This window comes from Venturia canescens, chromosome 1 (genome assembly GCF_019457755.1).
Source record: "Venturia canescens isolate UGA chromosome 1, ASM1945775v1, whole genome shotgun sequence".
Lineage (NCBI taxonomy): Eukaryota > Metazoa > Arthropoda > Insecta > Hymenoptera > Ichneumonidae > Venturia > Venturia canescens.
The window spans coordinates 16,604,953-16,628,201 of record NC_057421.1 but is presented as its reverse complement, the minus strand read 5'-3'; the positions used below and the strand labels follow the sequence as shown (position 1 = coordinate 16,628,201).

Here is a 23,249-nt window from a genome sequence, read left to right as displayed (position 1 = left end):
CTCGACGATCGCGAAGCAATTATCACTTTTTAATTGATTTTTTAATTGAATTAACATTTGCGACGGTCTTTTATCCGAAAGAGTATTTGCGGGACTGTTTCAAAGGTCTGTGTATATACGAACTGTTACTTTTTTTCTTTACAACTCGAAAGATTCGCGACGCATTCGTCCGAGTTGTTTATTCTCCTCTTTCGAGCCGGCTCGATTCATATCCTCGTTTGCTCGCTTATCTTTTTTTCGTGCTACAATGTTGTGCGATTTATGTATCTTTTTTGTTACACGAGAACGATCATTTGCCGAGCCCATCATTGATATCTCACCTCGAGAAGGCAAAAGCACGTGGAACCTTCCGAGCACGCACATCGCGCGGTCATAAACATCAAATAAAATGCACAACTCGTACGCGAACACACCCCGTGCAAACGACTCGATTTATCATCACGTTTCGAAAAATATTTATTCAACTCTTGCCGAGCGTAGCCTTGACCGGCGACAGCTTATCCTTTTGACCCTCAAACCAGCAACGAGGTCGTTCGTTGCACGTAGAACAAATGTTAGGCGCATGAACGATAGCAATGAATAAAATTAACACTCGTGCAATCGCTAACTGACATATACGTGCGAATTCTCTCGATACTCTATCGGTTTTGAAGATATAAATTATACTTCGAGCTGCTACTGGACACTCGTGAGCCATCGAACGAGCTCACGGGATAGTGAAAAAGAGAACAACATGATAGGGGAAAAAAGTACAAAAGAATAACGAGACGAAAGAGAAACAAAAAGTGGAGTAAATAAATCGTGCTTGAATTCCGTTTCGAACGAGGGTTACTATCTGTTGCTCTTTCCCTCTCACGCCCTTTATAGTAATAAAACAATAGTCTGTGCCGAATGATATTTGTCAAGAATGTCAAGAAACAATGTGTTTTTTGTGAAGAATACTGTCCATTTGCGATGTATCAACTACACATTTGTTTAAGGAGGGGTCCCGCTTTAGACCGGAAAAAATTGCGTAATTTTATATTTACAGCGCGTTGAAGTGATATTCTTCTTCTTTAGAAGCAGTTTTTTCAGACTCCCTAAAAATACAAAATTTCACAATTTTTTCGGGTTTTCATAGATTCATATGAGTGAAAATATATGAAAATGGAATAAAAATTTGGAATTTTCGTTGCAGACAGTAATTACGATCTCCACATTGTACATAGCTGAGAAATTTCGACAATCAGACTTTGTGCATAAACCATGTAGATATTTCTCACATTAAAAAAATGTTTTTGTACTCTCAAAACATCCTTGAAACTATACCGAAAAGTTCGCTATGGCCAATTATTTCCATCGGTCCAAAAACGTTCCCGAAAACAATCGATTCTTTTGACTTTTTAAAGCATGACAATCGTACTAAAATGTCCACTGATATTTTCAAGATCTGAGACTTTCGATCGATTCTTCAAGGGCGAGTTCGATGCCTCACAACAATTCAGAAAGTCGAAATACGAAGGTACCTCGTAGGATCGGAATCGATGGTCTTAAAAAGGGTAATACGAGCTCGTGGGCTCTCTTGTGGCTAATCGAATATGTATTACAAATCTGGCAACTTGTGAAGCACGCGATAAATCGTTGTTTTCACGGACGAATATACTCGTGTTATAATTTATCGTAAGCAAGATTGTATTGCCGAGCATAACAGCCTCGCGGATATCTTATTATCAAGCGAGCTCCGAAAGCAAAGAAGAAGAAAAAAAATAACGAAAAATACAGAAACGACGGTTTGGACGATCGGCAGTTTGTATAATGGAACGTATACGATAAAGCTCGTTCTAGCTTTGAATTTCGGGGTCCCAAAAGGGCGTCCAACCGCTTCGAAGCCTTCTCGATACGAGTCTCAAACTCGTTTATCTTCAGGATTATGAAACTACTGTGCTAATATTCTCTTCCATTCTCCTCTCATACCCTGTTTTTCGCTCAATAATTTCGTATTATTATAGAGGTTCCCTTCCCTTATGAAATTCTACTGAAATACCACGACATCGATCATAAATGATGCCTCGACTTTACAGAAAAAAATCTTCGAAAACAATGGGGCTTGATGAATTCTTAGATCGAATCGGAAATGAAATTTGAAACAATAAAAAAAAAAACGATTTGAATGCTATGAAGTGAACCTCAGGTCCGACGGTTCCCTGCAAAATTCTCGATTGCGAAATCTCAAATAAATCTACAGCTATAAATTGACTAGGAAATATTTTAAAGGACGATGAGATATATTTTGAATTTGTGAAAAACAAAAGTACACTCAACAGTGGATAAAATACGTATTTTTATATTTCTAGAAAAAAAGCTTCGAGAGATCTTTCCACTCGGTGATAAACTATAGAGATATCCCGATGGTCAATAACAAGCATCCTGATAATATAAACGGGCCTCTCCGTTATACAAAAGATAACGGATCAAAACGGCAAGTGTGATATTTCTCCCCAAAAAAAAAAACAAAATGAACAGATAAACATTGAGATTTATGATCGAGTGTGTTATTTTTATTCGTATCCCTGAAATGCTTCTCGACCCTACGAAAAATCCCAATGGAAGGAGGAATACACGATGGAAGCAATAAAAAAGTGCTATGAAACTTTCAAAATTGGTTATCGAACCTTGTTTTTGTCAATAAAACTCTGCGCTCAATCAGATTCTCCATTGGTTGGTACTTCTTCGAATCGTTGCCCATATATAAGTTCCATGTGTTTCAACTGTTCGTCCTTCTGTTCGCGTTACGAATTGCATCATTAAAATCGACAATAGAAAAGGGAAGAAAGCTCGTAAAATAAATACGAAATAATAAAATATGTACGAAAAAGTAGAGAAGATAGAAGAAAATCTCGAGGCTCGGAATCCCCGAACTCGAGTAAATTTACTTCTTTAATTCATGAGAAGTACACCAAAGTATTCTTTTCAGGCATCATGAAAGAGCCTCGTTAATTGAAGCATATAATAGAACCAAGAAAATACACGAATCTTGAAATTACATAAAAAGCAAGGGAGCAGAGGCGGTTTATGGAGAAAAATAAAGACTAAAACAAAAGGTATAAACAGCCGTTGGAGAAATAAGTACGCACAGGCAAGTCGAAAACGAAAGACCCGCTGTCGTTCACTGTTAAGGATATCTATAGAGACAAAAAACAGCGTACCAACGTCGTCGAAATTTTACGATCAAGCCTCGCTATTTTCCACCGTGACTCCTATCTCATTCCGCCAGTGTATTTTCTCGACTCCAGTACCATTTTTTCTCAACCTGAAATAGCAGCTTCGCAAGTCTTTTTTATGATAATCTTGGCCCACCCCGCACTCTCCCCCTCTTTCTTACGTCGAGGAACAGTTGTCGAAAAAAAAGAAGAAGAAAAGTCCTGCTTAATGTTTCGATTGGGAAGCAAAGACAATCGAGTGGAGTATGTCGAGGATTCCAGCAAACTGAAAAGCTCCAATCTTTATTTATTACTCTTTTCTGAAAATCTTTTGACTTTTCGATTAGCTTTGAGGCTCCAATTTGAAGCATTCCCTGCAAATCTTCTCACCAACAAAAAGAAACGCATCCCGACACGGCGCTTTAAATGTCTTCCAGCGTGGCGTGTAGTTCGATGCGGTTGGCCTTGGAGTCTGCTGCTGTTGCTTCTAAAGCTCTCCCTCTCCCCGTATTTTTCTCTCTTTCTCTCTCTCTCTCTCTCTCGCTCTCTTTCCCTTTCTGTCTCTTTTTCCCCCTCGTCTTCACTCGGTAGCCCTGAGACGATGGTCACGGTCAAGGCTACGAGCCACCCCTTCCCTCACCAGACTTCGTCTTCGATGCACTCCGTTGCCCTGCACTCAGAACCACCGTGATCACACAAACTCTGCCGCATCCTCTCTCGGCCCTTTCATTCGAGCAAGGGCCTGCACTTGGTAAGAACCTGTCCGGATCCGAAGGCTCGACACGATCGCACATTCGATACGATGGAAAACGAATTACAGAAAAATCAAGACGACGAAATGATAACTTGACAGAAGCCAAGTTTCCAATTCAGCGACCTCCGCTCGTAAGTTCTCAAAATTTCAATTAAAAACCATGACACGAAAGTTTATGAAAAATGGTCGCAATACAGTTCTGAAAAGATCGTTGAAAATTTTCCATTCAATTCAGAAAAATGTAGTTCACTGATCTCTCGGTTTGATCAATGAACTCCGTAGTGATTTTATGTCGAAACCTTGAAAATAAGATCGCGATGCTGTCGGAAGATAACGTGATTCTGACCTGGAAAATCGGCTGACAAAATCAAATATTTATGAATCATCGTATCATAAAATATTCATCCGTTCCAATGATAACTATAAAACTGAAGATAAAAGCTGCAAAATGCGAGAACCTGGAGAAGCGATTCGAGAAACTAGCGATTGCTAGGACACAAAACTCGATTTATGAGTTGAATCTAAAAATATAAAAGTGGGAGTCTCAGGAGACGCCACCATAGACGTCTCGTGGTGTGTCTCGCTTCCCACAGCAGTGGCAGTAGTAAAGGAAGTAAGAGTGGAGAACCTTAGTATTGGAAAAGTCGAAAGGAAAGTGCGCGGAGGCAAGTGCGACAGACTCAGACTGGATTAATGGATATTGCTACAGTCTCGAGCTGCGAGATGTGAAACGATCTCATAGATAGCCAGGTTACCTCATCGCGAAGGAGTAAGAATCAAGTATTTCGTGAGAGAAGCCTCATGGATGGAGGATGAATGAATATTTTGTGAACTCAATTTAAAATCATCAAAATACGAATAAGCCAAGACGCGAAAATTCTTCTTTCCAGAAAGATCATTTCTCATGGGCGCCCGCGTTACACGATGTTGGATAACAAACCGAGACTCACTGGTTTCCATCGTCTCCGAACAACATTCGATCAATTAACGAAAGACTCGAGTTAATTTATTTTTCTCTTCGGTTCAGTCTTCGGTTGTGATAGGTACTGTGCCACGGATGTCCTCCATCACGGAACGAGGGACCGCGGGACAGCACAAACCCGGTATGACCGGTTCCTCTTCGGCAGCTCCCCATACTTGGAGGGAGCAAGAGCAAGAGGGATCTGGACTGGTAACCAGAACCAACTGGGACAGCGAGATAACGATATTTACGGTCGTGAAAGAGCATGGAAGACGATCGAATCGACGATTTCACGAGATTCTGAGAAGTTCTAGAGTATCTGTCGCCCCTGCAATAGCGATCCAGATTGATCATATCGCGAAATGAACACCAGGCCCACGTTGTCACAGTTCTGGATGTTCCGTTTGCCTGATCCCCGATCATTTGCACTGATCTTTTGGAGCGATTATCCACGCCGAGTTCTTATTTTCAATTTTCCTTTTATGCCTGCTGCCCGCGACTAGCTAACTTATTTTTCTTGGTTCTCCTAACTGGCTCTTCCAGTTAACTTTTGGCAATTCTAAATTTAATTCTGTTACGACGATAAAAACTCGGAGGGGGGAGCTTGGCAGAAAAAATATCAAGCGAACGAAAAAGAGGGCGTGGGCAAGTGGCTTGGAATTCAGGAGTTCATCGGTGTCGCTCTTAATGCGTCAAAATTTACGAGATCTCGTGGACGGCGTTATGCCTCCTTAGTCGTTATATATTCCTACCGAAACTCGCTACCACGCTTACTTAAAACGAACTTTGGAGTTTTATCTCAAAATCGTTCTTGTTCGTCCGCTTTCGTGTCCTCCTCGCCGCTATTTCGAATGATTTGTTGCAGCTTTTTCGACGAAGTCTCCAAATACAGAGAGAGAAACTAAAACCCCGGCTCACAGCGTTGCCCATTAGCAGTAAGTAACTTACAATTAAATCGAGGGTGCGCTAAACTTAATAAACTGGTAATTATCCTCCATTTCACTTGCGCGCCATCCAGCCCGGGACACGTTTCTTCCCAAATGGACTTATTACACGCTGGAAAATCGGCGACATCGTGATCTCTGCGAATTCAGACGACTCGTTTCAATTTTTCTTACAAAGCACTCGACAATGGACCCGTTCTTTTAAGGATCATGTCAGCTAGTCCTAGAAACTTGTAACTTTTTGTTTCAGGACGATTTCCTACGTTACAAGGTCCCTTCACTATGTCATGAACTAAGAAAGAATAATCGAAGCCATTTCTCTGCTCATTAAAATTCAGCTTCTATTAAGTAACGGTCGAATCAGCTTAAAAGAGGAATCCTTCGAGTCATTCGATCCAGTACAAAAATAATGTTTTTTATCACGTTTTTCCGTATTTCTTCGATCAAATGATTCGCTGACAAATCATTAGGAAGACTCACCTCGCTCGGTGGTCGCCAAAAAAGTCGACCTTGCTCTTTTTCTTAACAATGGCTTGTGGCTGATGAAGAGGACTGACGCTCGGTTCACTGGTAGCGGGCGGTGAGCAAGAGCCGGTCCCAGATGACAGGGAGCCCGCGCGTCCGCGTCCAGAGTCGATGAGCTGTACGTCACTTCCACCCCGTGCACCAACTCCACTCGCATTGATGCTGCCGTTGCATCCAACAGCATAGTTTCCGGTGTGTGTCGGTGGTCCAGCGGAAACAGCGAGAGTCGGTCTCGTATTCTGTCGATTGCGACGTTTCTTTTTCTTCGATTCGGTCTCATCGGCTCCCCGATTACCGGAAGCGTTGCCAGGCCCTGGTGGCATCCAATCGAGATCTTTCTTAAGATGACCTCTGCCGCATCGGCATCCGCAGGCTTTGAACGCCAGATCGTAACCCTTCTTCGTCCACAAGTTTTGATGGCGTTGACGCTCGGACCAACTGCGTGCACGGCCACAATTTTTCAGGTACGTCAGTACCGTTTGTTCCCAGGCGTCAAAGCACTCGCGATGCATGAACTGGCCAACTGGGCAGCTATCGTTGTTGCACATTACCTTGACCACATCTTGAAGCGCGTTCAAGCGTATTGGCATATCACCGCGTAGACATTCGCCGGTTGGTGTACAACAACGCGTGGTCGTTGACGACTGGCCGTTGAGAGCGAAATTTTCGAGGGTGTCGTTGTTATTGGCAGCAGCAACTTCGAGCAAGCCGCCAACGTGACCGTTTGCAGTATGACGCCGCGGTGCCATCGCTGAAACAATGTCTTTTCGTTCGTTGGCAAATTCTACACTGTTAACAACGTCACCCGACTGAGATGATTCCCGTGTTAGAATTCTCCGTTTGGGCTCCGTTGTTGAGACGTGTGGCTTCGACTCTTCCTCCAGGACGAGTCGAGCGAGGTAGGAGAATACCTCGGACGCCAGATGGAATTCGCCGATTTCCGTCAGGGTGACGATCTTTTATTCTGTCAGAATGAAGATGACGATCTGTCACCAATGCTATTTTTATACTACTAGCATTACTTTTTGCCGGGGCCAATAACCGATCACGAAGCCGAATCCCATCAGCGCCCATTCAACGCTCTCCGATAATTCTACGAGGTCAACGACGTTATTACGACTAACGTTACCAAATGAAAACGCCTGTTGAGAAAAGCTCCTCAAGCATAAAAAATGTTCTCAAGATCTCCGGTAGTTGAAATCACGTGCTAAATGAAGAATTAGCAAACTCAATTGTCGTGCTTCGCTTCCAACGAAACGTCAACCTATCGAGACAGGCAATTCTATAAACAGACAATTGATATGCTCAAAAAATGACTTCTCAACCGACTCGAGCCGAGCCACACAAGATCGAATGTTCCCCAATGTCCTTCCTCGTTTCTCGAACCAATGAAAATTTCATTCCCAATCGAACGGCACTGATTAACCAATGGCACGATTAAAAACAAATTCGTACACAACAAGCAAGTTCGATCTTGACGCCGGTGTCAGATGGCCACGCTCTGTCCCAGGACCAAAGTCAAGGTCACTCTCTCAGCATAAACACTCGTCGGAGCTTCACTTCGCTGCTTCCATAATGCGGTTGGAATGTGTGCGGTATCTCAATAATAAGAAACGCTAAATTTCTAACTGACGTAGCGAGACTCGGGTGGGCGTTCGTAGCGGAGAACAACATAAACGAATGTCAGGGTCGCACCGCAGCAGCCGGAGAATCTTTCACAAGGTCGGATGAGGTGATGTTTATCTGTGTGCGCGCATGTACACGAGTAATGTGTCATGCGAGTACGTACACGTATGAAGATAAAGTAATCTACAGATACATTAAAAAAGCACACGCGTTCAAAAAAAACACTCTTAATTCAGTTCTCAAAATTCCTCCTCGTCCATCAATTCCAATAAAATCAACTTTGCTGCTCTGCACTTTGCAGCCACGTCGTTCTTCCTTCGATCTCTTTATCTGCAGCAGCCCCCCACTACTGCTCCTCCTCCTCGCAGCTTCCGGAGCCTCGTGTATGCGTATCTCTCTTTTTGACCAGTGTGTCTACACATTTAACGGTGGATGGGCATATGCGTATGTATTTAAAATGAATATATGTACGTAAACTTGATTCGGATTCGAGAGACGTTGAACAAGCCCGTTTGTAAGTGAAGCTCGCCGACAAAAACACAATGACAATAATGGACAAGCCCCGGCGCGGGAACGTTAAACTCGTCGCTGTCGTCGCTCTCTCTTCACGTAGGGCACACCAGTCACTGAGCCAAGTCGCAGCGACAGCGTGCCGGCACCGAGGCTCGCTCCGCGGGCGAGCGCGAAAGTGAAGCCCGATTGGATGAAAGGGAAAGCTGATGGTGGGGGTCACGGCTAGAGCGCCAATCGATGCACGCCGTGCTCGTCCCTCCTGGCAGACTCGCCGGCTTTTGTGTATAGTCCCTATTCACTCGCCGGCTCGTGCTATCCTCGCGCTTCTTCTTCTTCTCCCTCTTCACTCTTGCTCCCCTCGCTACCTATTGCTTCTTTCTCTTTCTCTCTCTTAGATATGCCAATCTCGTGCTACCGTTGCTGCATCCTCTCTCACTTTTTACCACCCTCTCTAGATTGTAACAACGCGTGCTTTTTCTACTGGAGTAACCAGTCTTCCCTCTCTTTCTCTCTCGCGTTTTCTGTGTCTTACTCTTACGATCTTTCCCTCCTTTTTTCTGTATCTTCCTTCCTCTGACAGAGTAATTTCGATAACCCTGCCAATCTTGCGAAGTATTACGCTCACTCTTCGTACATAAACTGGTTATGTACGCGATGCTCTGCGTTCTCAATTATGGGACATCGTATTAAACTTCGTATCGCATGTGCATTTGGGGCTCAACATCTGACAGCGATACGCAATATTTTATGAACAAGACATTCGAACAACCCTTCATATGCTCTATGCTGTCATGGTTCATCCCACAACCCCACGATCCTTGTAATAACCGAGGAAGCATAAATTCGATTTAAAAACCTAAGGAAAATTTGATGCTTCCAAAATATGAGTTCCTGCATGCTGATTATTATTGCTTCTTTACCGCATATTATTCACAAACGAAATTTAGCTCAACCCCATCGATTCTGCATTTCTACGAACTGTGATTATCATTTTTCGTTCAATACAGCTTAGAAAATACCGTTGCTAATCGACAGGTTTGACTAGGAAGTCTGTAGGCGAACCTGAGCGCAGCTGTGCTTCAACTTATGCACGCTGTACATTGATGTTGCCAGCTACGACATTGGTCAGTATAATCAGTAGATATTTCCGCGTGATTGTTGTCATAAGTAGGGAAAGAAGTTACCGCGCAGACTCGTTCTCCAGTCGCAACTGCTCTCCATACGTATTTCTGTGTGTCTTCGAGTGATACAAAACCTCTGAAGTCGCGTGACTTTCGTTTACTTACATGTGTATGGAAAACGAGTTCCTGTATGGAAATCAAGTCGACACTGAATGAAAAAGTTTTATGGAAAACTGTCGAATCTGCCACAGGAACTAGGCTCGAATTAACATGAATTTTAGTCGTACAAGATTATCAGTGGGATTGAAACAGCTGCGTTGAGTCATTTCAAACGATTCTGGCGAATTTTCCAACCTCTGCCTATCTAACGCATTTTTCTTATTCATGACCGCATCGAACGTAAAAAGATGCCCGGAATATTTTTATTTCAGTCTCATGTTCGATTATACAATTTTTTATTTAATTTTATGATTACATTTGGAACATTTCATACTGTCAACAACAGTTGAAGTATGATTTTTTCTGTATTTTCTAAAAGGCAAAATTTTTAATAACCTCGAAGTGTTTTTCGGACTCGATGCAAATTACATAAAAGGAAATGAATCGAATTGTCGAAAAAATTTGTTTCACGATTTTAAATTTCTTTATGAAATTACCTACCAAAAATGAGTCTTTAATGCCAAGTCGGATAAACTTTACTGTGGGTTTTTGATGGTAATTTGTCACAAAACTCGTAGAAAATGGATACACCCAATCACATACATATCCGATTATTGAGATAATAATTAATTGAACAAGTGTCATGCCGTTGAAAGAATGATTTGTATCGAGATTACTAAAAGCTACGCGATCAGCCATCAGGAAAACACGCTCAGCGTCTCCCCGTGCAGCAAAGTGAATTCGTTCGTCGAATGAATTGATGATCTCCGAAGACCGAGGGACGGAGAAATAATGTGCGGTAAGGCTTTCCGAGGAATTTATGGCAGGGGTGGATAATACCGTAGAACGCGTCAGGTGGACATGTCGCGAGGAACACATTATTACCTCTGGGTAATTGGATCCTCTGTTCCGGAATGGAGAATGGGGGCGAAATAGAAAAGCGTTGAGAGAAGCGTATCATCTCCTCGATACGTGTTCTCGACACGTTCGCGTCTCCGCTCCTTTTCCATCACTGTTTTTCGTGTTTGACTCACCCCCTTCGACGAATATCGTGTACCAATACTGGACGAGACTGTGACGACGAGTGTGTTTGTACGTGTGCTTCAGTTCGAAAGGAACAAAAAGCCGCCCAACATTCACTGCCCACCTATATCACCGCAGTGCAAATATTTAGACAGTCGCCTGCCTTCCTTCGAATTCTTTTTCTTTTCCCTTTGCGCTGAACGAAAAAATGGAGAGAACGAGAAAACGGGATTTTCTGTCGCAAGTCCTTCCCCGTTTTTCTTCCACGAAGACCACGCGATCGTCCACAAAATTCCACATTCATACTTCATTTGTTTATCCAAATTCACCCTGCCGGAGAGCAATGATCCGAGCAATCGTAAAACAGGAATTAAAAATGGACCATGTTTTCGGAAAGATTAGGCCACCGTTGGCTCCCAGTCAGAGGACTGGAAGCCACTGTGTCGAAAAATATGATTTTTCCCTTCAATATAGTTCCCTAACGGGTAAAACTCAACTCCACTGGGACTGAGCGCTCACTACACACTTTCGACATTCAATGAACCGCGTACCAGCTATTCGCGGTTTTACATTGTAAGCTAACGACCGCTCAATCAAAGATTAATTGCGATACTCTCTCTCCATCGCTTGTTCCGCTCGGTTTCATGCATTACACGTTTTATATGTACACTAGCAATATTCGTTTTCGAAAAAAGTTTTTCTCCCGTTCATTTAATAATTTCTCACCAATTACCTATCGCGATAACTCTAACTGGGCTAGAAACAAAAAATACTTGTTAGTGTTTAATTTTATCAAACTCGTCAAAATTCGATGTAAACATTAATTACTTGTGGAATTAAAAATTGAGCGGTATTGGAGTACATTTTCCCAGCTTTTCAAAAAAATTATTCGCAACATTAACATGTGCAAACGTTTGAGAAATTCAGTGAATTTTTGCCCAGGATTAATGGGAAAAATGATATCTCTGTGTGAACAAAATATTTAAAAATCCTAAAAAAAAAAGAAAAACCCTTAGAGGAATTTGAATTAATGAGAAATTCAATTTCTCGAAATCTACTTAAATTTTTATTTTGAATCTCTATGAATAATCTTATCTATGAAAATATTTTGACCAATCTAGAGGCGAAGAAAAAGAACAAAAAAGATTATCGATTGGTTGACTCGGTGTCGGATATTCACACCGTAATGACGCCGAAGTATTATCGGAGTTCGTATGCACCCCGTTTCGGATTCTTTTACACGAGAGCCCAGCACGACGATCCAAGAGTAGTCGCCACCGAATTGTAAGAGGGATTCTCTCTTTAAATTTAGCGCAAGGTCGAGACCGTATTCGCGAGCGAACGATCCTTTTTTTCTTTATTTAAATCTTATATGCCGCCTCTAACTTCTATCTTTTTCGTTTTTCTCTCTTCCTTCGCCTTCGCTGCTCCCTCGATCTACATTTTCATGCGTACGTTGTCATCGTCAAGTGGTGTCTCGAGAACTTTTCGAGTACTGCAGACATATAGAATAACTGGCATATCAAGAAATTCTCCTTTCTTCTTCGAGAGCATTCCACAAAAAAAAATTATTTATTTATCAATGATATTCGTAATAGAATTTCCATTATTCTGGTGATGAGCCAAATAGCTCAGAAAGTTTATAATTATTACGGGGTTGGCATATTCCTTATTTCGGAGAAATATTTTTCTGGAACCTTCATCCCAATACGTCAATTATTTTTCAAATTTTTATCATTTCCAGACAACTTTCTATACTAGAAATGATAGAAACCTATCGAGTCATCTGCTGGCGTGATCGCTGATTGTGACAAAATAGCACTTGTGCTGAGTGATAATAAATTACGCGATCATCCAACGACCTTACTAATACTCACAGATATTTGTAGACACCTGATCAAATTTTAATTCACCTCATTAGATGCTTCTTTTTTAAAAACACCCGAATTTCGGGTTATACATTTTTTATATAACCAAAATTAAGACTCTTGAATAATAGAATAATCTTCTGCTCAAAATTTTGTTGAATATTTTATTTATTCACTACAGTGGGAATATTATTGTTTGGGTCAGTTTTGTGGATAAAAAACGGATTGAAACGTTTGAACATTCGAAAACTTCAGAAATTTTCATACATCAAAAATTCGTTTTCATAGATCCACCTTGCTGCGGAATATTATCGTATCGTCTTAGAAACTTTTTGTCGCCGGGTATGACACTGATCGTGCGTAAATAAAATTACGTCAGCTCTTATTGACGTGCCTGTTTTCGCTTATCGGAATGAGCAAATATTTCTAATTTAATGAAAAAGCTGAAAACCCACAGGTGGTTTTATTTTCCACTTCATTTCATGCTTTATCGCGGTCGAAGAACTTTTTTACCGTTAAAAAACAGAACGATTATCCACATCGTATTGAATCTTCTGTCGTCTACCAAATCGATTTTATCATGTTATAAATAATCATTGTTATAATGACTTCAGTGTTCATGACAATAGTCCAATAATCGTATATGATTTACATAAAGAATATTCATGTCAAGTTCTACCGCAATATCTCATCATCAAGTCGTGTATGAAAATGAAAAAAAAAAAATATCGTTTACAAACTTTCAAAAATTATCAACTCCCTGCGCTCGAAAACAAACCCGAATATTCGAAAATTCTGTTTTCGTAATCTAGTTTCATTTGGATTTCAGTTTTCCGAAATCTAAATTGTCCAAAAATCAGTTATTCCGAATATTTGTGAAAGACAAATCCAGAAATTGATGAGCATGAGTTTACCCCTCCAAGTATAATTTCTGAAAAATGTTCTCTAAAATTAAAAACCGTCGAGATATGACCTGACTGCCCACAGAATGGCGTGAATTACTGCACATACAGCAGCACACGAATCCCAACTGTGACCAAATTTGTCTAATAAAAGACGTTATTCATGGAGAAAATGGCTCTTCATTTCTCTTACCTGATGCAGACATTGAAATCCTCAACGCGAGTCCGCGTTCATCAGTCATCTTGGACTCCTTTTTTTCTGTAGCCTCCCATTGGTGACGCGCAAGGGAATCCGACAAGACGTTTTCTCTGAGGACATATAAATGAATGTGTAGCACATAGTACTGTACATATGTACGTAACTGGATCCATATCAGATTACATTGCATAATTTTTATGAGCTATCGTAAAGTCTTTGAAATACGAAACTCAATACCAAACGGCGGAGTGAATTCAGAGGAGAGCTCTCGTTGAATAGTTCAGAGAATTACAACTACTGCTGGGAGTGCCGTATATCGTAAATCCACGTGCGTGTATTTCTTCAGACATTGGTGTGTCCTCATACGTGAGAGAGTCTATACATCGTAAAAGAAATTTCTATACATTGAATGTAGTTATGCGAATAGACTGAACATTTGTTTCATCCACCGGAGGGCGAAAACACGTATGCGGAGGAGAGAAATGGGGAGCGATATTTTTTTATATCCATTCTTTCAAGATTTGCCTCGTTAAAGTCAAAGAGATCGAACGAGAAGAGCATGAATTGGAAAAATGATCAATGCTGATTTCTTCAGACTACACCATTCGATATTGTCAAAACTATAAAACCTTTCGTCTCGAAATATTTACAGAAATAAATTATTCAAAGAATCATTCGATCGTGTGCTCGAACGAGGATTATTTTCAAGCGACATAGAGCAAGGTCTGTAAACTAAATGAATCCAAAATAGAAAGACGCCCGCTAGGATAATGGTCCAAAGTTGTGTGCCACGTGTAAAAAAGAGCAGAGTTAGCAACCAAATGGCAAATAAATATCAGCCATGAGTCCATGGACAAGAATCACCTGTTAGATAAATAATACGAGGCAAAGCAGTGCCCCACGAAATTTACTGGCCAAGTACGCGATCCTGGTGAAATAATGCACACGCGTATCATGTTCACAAACATAGTTTACGCTCCCTTTTTCATTTCTGTCGTTGAGCAACAGAGCTTCGAGGGAATCGACACAGACGAAGAGTCATGTGAATGTAGAGATCGTCAGAGAATTTCACGAGCCAAAAAGACCACCGAAGAAAAACTGGAAAAGGGAAAAAAGGACAGAAATAAGGTGAGGAAGCGGGTGGAGTTACTGAGGAAATAGTGCGAAGGTTTACGGTGAGAGAATATAGCGGTGCGAGGGAACCAGGTCAGTCGTTCGAAAAATCTAACGAAAGGGACCGTGCTCGAGCTCATCGCGCTCAAACGAGAAAAGGGGGCTGTCGCAGCGATGGGGGAGGGAAGCATCGAGAGAGAAAGATAGAAAGAGGGAGGTGAAAAACGACCGAAATTGGGGTAAGGGGGTCCCAGTGGCCTGGAAGCACCACGTTCTTTTACGTACACCCTTAAAATATGTATATATCCATATTGTATATCCCTGTGCATTTATGTATATCTGTAATATATATAAAGCATATATTCGCGTATATACGAAGGGAAGCTGTAAAGGATAATCCCTTGGTTCTCGAGAGGCATCGTGCGCAGCGGCGCTGCCACCAGGATTTCTGGGCTCTTCGCATATATACACGTCCATAGTGCACGAGGATGTATACGAGAGATGAAAAAGTTGTTTTGATCGTTTCGGGTTTCTAGGACGTTGACCATGAATGAGAAGCTACGCAATGTCGGTTCGGCGCTTAGTCACCGTAGCGTTAAGCGAAAGACACCTGGTAAGGGCCACCGGAACTTGGCAACGAAAAGACACATATGCATATGGAGAATAACGCAGAGCAAGAGAGAGAGAGAGAGAGAGAGATTGCTGGCAAACAGAATAACTGAAGCCAGCTAATTCTGCACACAAATAAGAAAAATTAATCCATTGACAATGACAGCAGATTTTTTTCTTCATCATCGTTGAGTTTTACAAGCATGATTGTATATGCAAATACGATTGAAAAACGACACAGCCCTTTAAAAATCAAGTTGCGCCCCGGTGGCTTGATACAGTGAGCAATTCGATGTTAAGGGGAAAAAATGTGTGAGGTTTTACGAATCTATAAATATACAAGAACGAGTTGTGTTTAACGAGCTTCTCAAATACCTTAGAAACGGAATAATAACCCTCGTTAGACACTCCTCAGATTGTTCGATGACAAAAAACTCCATTAAAAGTCTATCGATCGAGGTGGCATGGAAGGGCAAAAGAACTCACGCAATCAGAAGAAAAACGTGATCACACATGTGTACGTGCATTTGACACGGAAAATTGGATCGAGGTTCACATTTTATGATCTCTTATCGAACATTTTATTATTGGACAAGAATGTGCACATGAGCGAGAAAATAGTCACGGCGAGCTGTATTCGTGGTTAAAAAAAGTCGTAATTACTAAAAGATCGTGGCTGAAGAGAAAAAATGAATTTTATCGAGCAACTATTGATTCCGGTCGTTTTATTCCCCACACACCTAAATTTATTGATTACTCCTGTCTCGTAAAACAAGGAGTCTTTTCTGAAACCGAGGCCTCGTTTCTTCGTGTTTTTAACGACATTGATACTGGTTCTCTCGAAGTAATAAAATGGAAGAATTGTTCATTGCTCATATAAAAATTAATGGAATCGAAAACAGTTCAGAAAGTATGGAAATGGCTCGTTATTTTTCGAATAAATTCGTGTGAAATAACGACACACATGTAGCATGAATTTCTCGAAATTTCAATTTATCAATTTCGAAAAAATCAACTGTAGCACCCGAGATTTCGATTGTGGTTTTGCCAAGAGTGTACCAAGTCGAGCGACTTACCGTTATTACGAACTTATTCTTACTGGAACGACTATTTCTCTTCGGTCTGTTCGAATGATTCACTAGTTCTCACTATTGAGGAAAATAGAATTGAAAATATTATTTATTCAACATGGATACATAGACTTCGGGGCTCCGCAAGAATGAGTCAGGTATGATATATTCCTCATGTCCCCAGAGAATTGTAACCCGATCAGTGGATTTTTAGTACATAAATAAACTGGCATGTATACAGGCATACACCAGCCGATACGTAAATCGTGAGCGTACACATTCTGCACATGTGTCTGTGCGTGAATCTTTCATTCGAATATTTTACGCCGCGCTCTTTTTTTTCTTTTTTCCCTTCATCTAATGTAAAAAAGAAATCATAATAAATTTTTTCACACCCTAAAAGCGAATGTATGACCTTGAATATAGTAGCACAAAAATAATAAAAGTGAAAAGCAATCCATGTATAGCTAATCAATGATCGTAAATCATGACAATTATGTAAGTTAAGTTTATACACGCTGCGAGAATATGCGGAGGGGAAAAATGTCGTAAAAGTATAGCAACGGATAAAATAAGGCGGAGAGCGTAGAAAATTTGGAAATATTTCGAGGTTCTTTCGTCGTATGTGATAGAGGGACACTACGATACCTGAGTCGAGGTAAACAAAAGCACATCAGGTTACCCTTGAAATTCAGGTGCGTGAGAATTGATCAGTCGGATTGGAAGGTGTCAGGGCTTATTTATTAATGGCCAGATAATTTATAGAGGATAAAATTCGTAGTATTATACGTTGAAAAGTTATAATTACCCAAGAACAAAGTTTCCGAATCGGGGAAAATGCTTTTGAGGAGCTCGACGATGATGGAACATTCTTTAATAAATTTTTCGATTTTTCCGGTAGCGAGGATTATAAATTTTTGTGAATTCAACCAAAGATGAAATAAAATGACTTATTCCGCTGCGATGTTTACGATTTCGTATCAATGAAAAAATAGTTACGGAGTGAAAAAGATCCTAAACAATGAATATTCTTCCAACGTTTCGTCTACTGAACTGTCCGAATCGCCGATAAAGCATCCCCATGGAATCCAGAACATTTAGAACGAAAGATGAGAGTACTTGAAAAAATTGGGGGATTCATGCTCATTGGAATAACAGGAAAAACAGCCGATGAAATTGAAGGCATAAAAATATACACGAGTCTGAAGTTTCGTGAGTATAAAGATGGTTCACTCTCGACTCGAGAATGTATTGAGGAAGCTTTGGCCGAGCGCCCATGAGGCAAGCTTTACTGTACGTATACCATTAATGTCGACGTATATGGGAACGATGCACAGTGTGTACGGGGGCGGCGAAATCCGCCCTCCGGAACCTCTCGTCAAAGAGGGGTTACTACTGCAGGAAGGGTGGCTGGGTCGTGGGGGGGTGGTCTGAAGGTTGGGGACAGCGGGTTGACCATGGGGTGCTATGAGGGAAAACTCGGAAGCTCGGCAACCCTGAATTCGTGGAGGGTTTCATAGAATCGTGAGGTGGTGGTGGAGCAGTTGATGGAAGTAGGAGGAGGGACAGGCGGTGGGGATGACGGCAGGAGGGATGCAGCAAGCCTCAAGGGAAGCGACGAGGGGTCTAGGTCTAGGTTCAGGGGCGGTTGGGTGTCGGGTGGGCGTGCACTTTCATTTTCTTTACGCGCATGCTCGATGCATCAGGCTTGAATACCAATCTCACCCCCCACAAACCCTACGAACTCAGATGCTTTTCCCCTTGTACGCGTACTGGTTTGTACAACGTTCTATGGTGTGTGTGTGTGTGTGTGTGTGTGTGTGTGTGTGTGTATTCGTCGTGGTATCTTCCTGGGTGGTCGTCCGTTCGTGTGCGACATTTCGTGAAACTTCCATTGGCGGAGCGAACCCCATGATTGGCCACCCTCCATCGATCCTGCTGCGAAATTTAGAACTCCCTCCAACCACTTGATTCCTTTCATAATTAAACGTCCCAACTGATCGTCGGCGTTCTCAGGACTCGCACACTGGGTGAAAGTGTTCTCGAATATAGTTTGCTGCACGAATAGGGGTCACGGATTCTTTTCCCCGTCCGGGTTCCATCTTCCTGCAGAAAATTCTTATCTCTGGTGTGTTCTACTAACAAACAAAATGGCGATTCTCCCTTCTTCTAACCAATATTGTAAGAATTAATGAGCATATCAAGTTTGTTAATGGAAAAATGAATTTGCCGAGTCGCCTAAATTTCGTGGATTCAAACACTTAGCTTGTTGGAACAAATGAATATTTCTCATCACGACGAAAACGTCATTGAATCTGCAAAAGCTTGGTTTATTTGTTCGCCACGATTTATTGTCGAACCCACCAAGAGTATTATCGAATCAGCAATTTTTGCATCCGGCTATTCCACCGTTCTTGCATCACACTATGTTTGTTCTCCAAATCCAAACAGGTCTTGTAAATAATTACGAAACGTTCGTGATCAATGCATTTCACGAAACTGCATCTGGCTTCGACCATCGAATTTATCATGGCCACAAAAAGTTCTCAGTTCGCTTATAAAATATGAAAATTTCAGCATTTTATATGAACTTCCAAAACAATCAGATTGAGACAAGAAAAATGTAAAAAATTAGAATACCGTGCCCTCAATAAAAACCAAGCCCCGTTGATGAATCCAACTGCGCATATAGATGAGACGTCACCCCATAAAAAAGACTAAAATTCGTGGTTGCAGCCGCTGTACCATTTCGGGCAGAGACTCACAAGGGTCGATACTGGAATTGGAATAGCGAAAACTTTTTGGCACGTGTGGCGAATGGGTGGATGAGAACGCGCCACGAAGTAAGGAGAAAAGGGGAGGAGAACCGCCGGATAAGGGGAGAGGAGGGGCCGAGGCAGGCGATATAGCACACACGACTCGTCAGGATCGCAAATTACTGCGAAGGGCGTCTCGCTGTAGGACTGTTGCAAATCGATATCGTGTGCGCTCTCTTTACGCACGAATTCCTTGAAACCCCCCTCGTGCACTTTCCTCATGTGGATTCTCGCGAATAGGGGTTGATAGGCGATATAGACTCTGTCACATCCGTCAATGTGTTCGTGGACAAGGGCTTACGTACACGATGTAAATTTATACAGAGCCCGAGTATATCTCATTATACAACTCGTGGATCGGAAGCTTCAGGATCGCAGTCGAGCGAGCTGTACGGAAGTCACAATTTCATATTTTTTAAAATCGAATCATTTTTTCTCCGAATTGTGACGAAGAATTTTTGTCAGTTATGAACAAAAATTCATGAAAATAATGAGAGATAAATTTTCTGTCTTTCAAATTGCTCGTTATTCTTGTGGAGTTTAAAACAATGTGAGTTCGTAGAGGATGGATCGGCCGGCATATCACGACCGTTAGTGCGAGGGAGACGGCTGAAAATATTACAAATGGAAATTCTTTGTCGCAGTTTGACCGATTAACAAAAGGCTCTGTCAGCCTACGCAGGACGATGCCGAAAATTGGCTCAAACTGTCTCAAAGAATTTCAATTTCGAAAATTCCAAGTGAGGTTAGTCGACTGATCCCTACTTTGAACGTGGTCGGTGCTGATTAATTGTAAACATTGTGATTTGGAGGCGAATTTGACTACATTCGAGCAGCTAAGTTTCATGGAGAATCCAAGAGTGTGGAAAACAACCGATGACACAGTGAAAAAGAAAGTAAATTCTACGTACGTGCGAACAAACGTGAAATTCAAATAGTCCGTTTGAAGAAAAACCGCAAAGTAATTTTCAGCCTTTCGACGAATCGTTTATCATAATTGAATACTCTATAAGCACACTCATGAATTAATGAACTGGTTCGAGGGCCTCCGTACGCAGTACGAGCGATAATCTCAGAAGATAGCTTCGGTGACTGCCAGTGTTACGGTGAAGTATTTTCCGGAGGGACGCGGGACATTCAGAAGGAAATAGAAGCAAACTTTTCTCAACAAGAGAAGTTTACGGTGCATTATCTATTCGCGTATCGTTTCAGGTTAATGTGGATGTACGAAAACAAAACCCACTGATTTTAAAGTCGAAATGGAAGTAAAAAATTCACCCAAAAAATCTGCTGAATAGTTGGTTCTCTTGAAGCACAAGTTCAATAATTTCGAAGCCCGAAAAAAAAGGCTGCCTTATTCCGTCCTAAAAATACACCACACCACATAAAACTTGAGCATCCAATTCAACGAAAAAAAGTATAAAGAGTCTATACATCGGAGAAATACTCATTGCAGAACAAACCAATTTCGACGGTCCAAGTCCCAAGAGCTCTCGTTTTTTCTTCGCCCGTTTTTTTCTTTTTCTCTCTTACTCGATTCGGTGCCCCACAGCACACCGGATGAATTATTATTTAATACAAGCATTATACGACGCCCACGCTCGCAATACCGCTGTGATACGCCGTGCTCTACTCGTACCCGTCCTGCTCCGTTATCCCATCGTAAACATAACGTAATTCATTCCATATACGAAATAAGAGCTACGAGAATATATAGAACTGGTGCGAGAGCCCGCCTGACAATAATGGCCCGTTCGCGGTGCTGTGGTCGTCCGAGATGAGGGGCGCGACACATTGCAAGAGGCTTTTTGTTCATGCACCTTAATATATACACGCGCGTATACGTGCATTTATTCCCTCATTTATTTTTTCCGCGGATACGTAAACTTCGTTCTTTGTAAATATAAGACGAGTAAAAATACTGTTAACACATGAGACAGTCACTCTCCGGAGATTTGTCCCATTAATTTTCACAAATTTTACTTCACTAGTTACTACGAAAGCAAAAATATGTATTCGGGCATACTTATTTTCACTGGCAGCAATCTAATTATTTCGAAGATTCGTCGTCGGCTTTTCTATGACTAAACATTGCCCATGGAAAGTCTTCACAGATTTTCCAACAAAACTTCGTTATACTTCAAGGAAATTCGGTTGGAACATTTCGCTGCGACAACGAAAAATGTAGCTGAACGTATTCGAAATATCATAGAATTGCAAAAAAATTTTATTTACAGTGAATATTGAAATTCGACGCCAAGTATTGAGGGAGAAGGCCAACGAGGAAAAAAATTTCTTCTCGTTTTCTCTGTTTGTTGAGTTATTCATTTTTGGCCTTCCAAATGGCATTTTTCAACTTTCATCTACCACCATTTGTATACATGTATTTTCATATTATGATGAAATCGAGGAGGTGCAGAAAAAATTGTATGTTCGCCGAGTATACACGAGTCGTTATGTGTGTTTATCATGGGGAAAAAAATCGAGGCAGTTCTTCTCTTTTGATAAGCCACCGATATTCGCGGAAACGTTGAGTTTAACGAACTATCACAAGAGCTCTTCCGTCTATTCTCAATGTATACTAAAAAAAATATTTGGACGACCTCAGTCACGCGATATTCGCAATAAAATGGCAAGAAACGTGGCTCTCGATCTATTTTGGAACATCGGAAGCGTCGCGGCGCGAGGCCCTTCTCACTCTTTCGTAGGTTTTCATAAGTAAAAAGAAATCATTTAAAAAAAAAAGTTTTTTCAAAAACAGCGACTAAACGTATACATCGTGTAAAATTTTCGGGATTTTTAGAGCTAGAACCACAGCACCCTTCGAACCATTCTCGTTATCTAACCGGGAAAGACAACGACGAAATTATGAACATATTTTTATCTCCCTTGCGCTCTTCGACGCAGAGATTGTACACAACATTTACGCACGTATCACGTAGTATAATGACATAAAAGAAGGGCGGCACTGCCATAATTTCACTAGCAAAGTGATGTGGGCTGGGCCATTTTTTTTTTTTTATGGTAATGAGTAAATTAGATGTATCGTCACTTTACTACGAGCCTGATATCATTAGACGGTTTTTACGATTTTCGTCCACTCAGTTCGGTGAGCGAAAAAGAAAATATTAAATGTTGGGAACCGGAAAACTTTGATTAGCGGTTGTGGGAGGTTAGTTATGAAATTTGGTTGCCATAGAAATTGCAAATGACTGAAAATCTATTCGGTATTGAAAACCCAATGGCCACGTTTCTCGCTCTTTTAGTGAAGACGTTCACGATTTATGAATCTGTTTTTCATTGCCTGACGAATTTTTTGGCTCTATTTTTCAGGCAGTTGATGTTGAGCAAATACCGTCTTTTTTATGACAAATTGATAATGAGACGTGGTGAAGACTAGTTAAATATTAAAAGCACGCCTTTGATACCAAGACGCAGAGCTATCGGGCTTATTTTCTCGATTTATTGAAGCACACACTCGGCACAGTACTCCGAAATTTCTATCAAATTAACTAGAATTTAAAACGACTGTTATTGCAGAAATGCGAAAAAAAAGGACAAAAAAGAATGACTCAAGTGGAAACTTGGAAAATATTTGAAGGTGTGATCTCGATTCTAATTCACGAGATTTGAAAATGTTCCAACTAGAATCTGCAAATCATTAGAAATTTTGACATGCAAGCGTACAAATAATAGAACGAAAAGTATTTTGAAGGGAAATATCAGTGTAAAAAAAAAGAGCTTGGGCGCATAAGAGCTTCTGTATGGTCCAGGGATAGCAGACTAATCGGTAAGAACGTGTTTTATATGAATATTGAAGTTACATCATTCAATTTTCTAGAATGCATATTTTTTTACCTGGTTATG

At 41.2% G+C, this 23,249-nt stretch overlaps 1 protein-coding gene across 1 annotated transcript in view; it reads right to left on the bottom strand.

Moving 5' to 3' along the window:
- The window catches only part of LOC122419435 (headcase protein), a 141,464-nt gene extending 132,867 nt beyond the window's left edge, over positions 1 to 8,597 (bottom strand). Inside the window, exon 1 of the mRNA XM_043433980.1 lies at positions 6,319 to 8,597. Coding sequence (XP_043289915.1) covers positions 6,319 to 7,112 — 794 coding nt within the window. The 5' untranslated portion in view covers positions 7,113 to 8,597. The remainder of the gene's footprint in view (positions 1 to 6,318) is intronic.
- Positions 8,598 to 23,249: the final 14,652 nt, after the last annotated feature.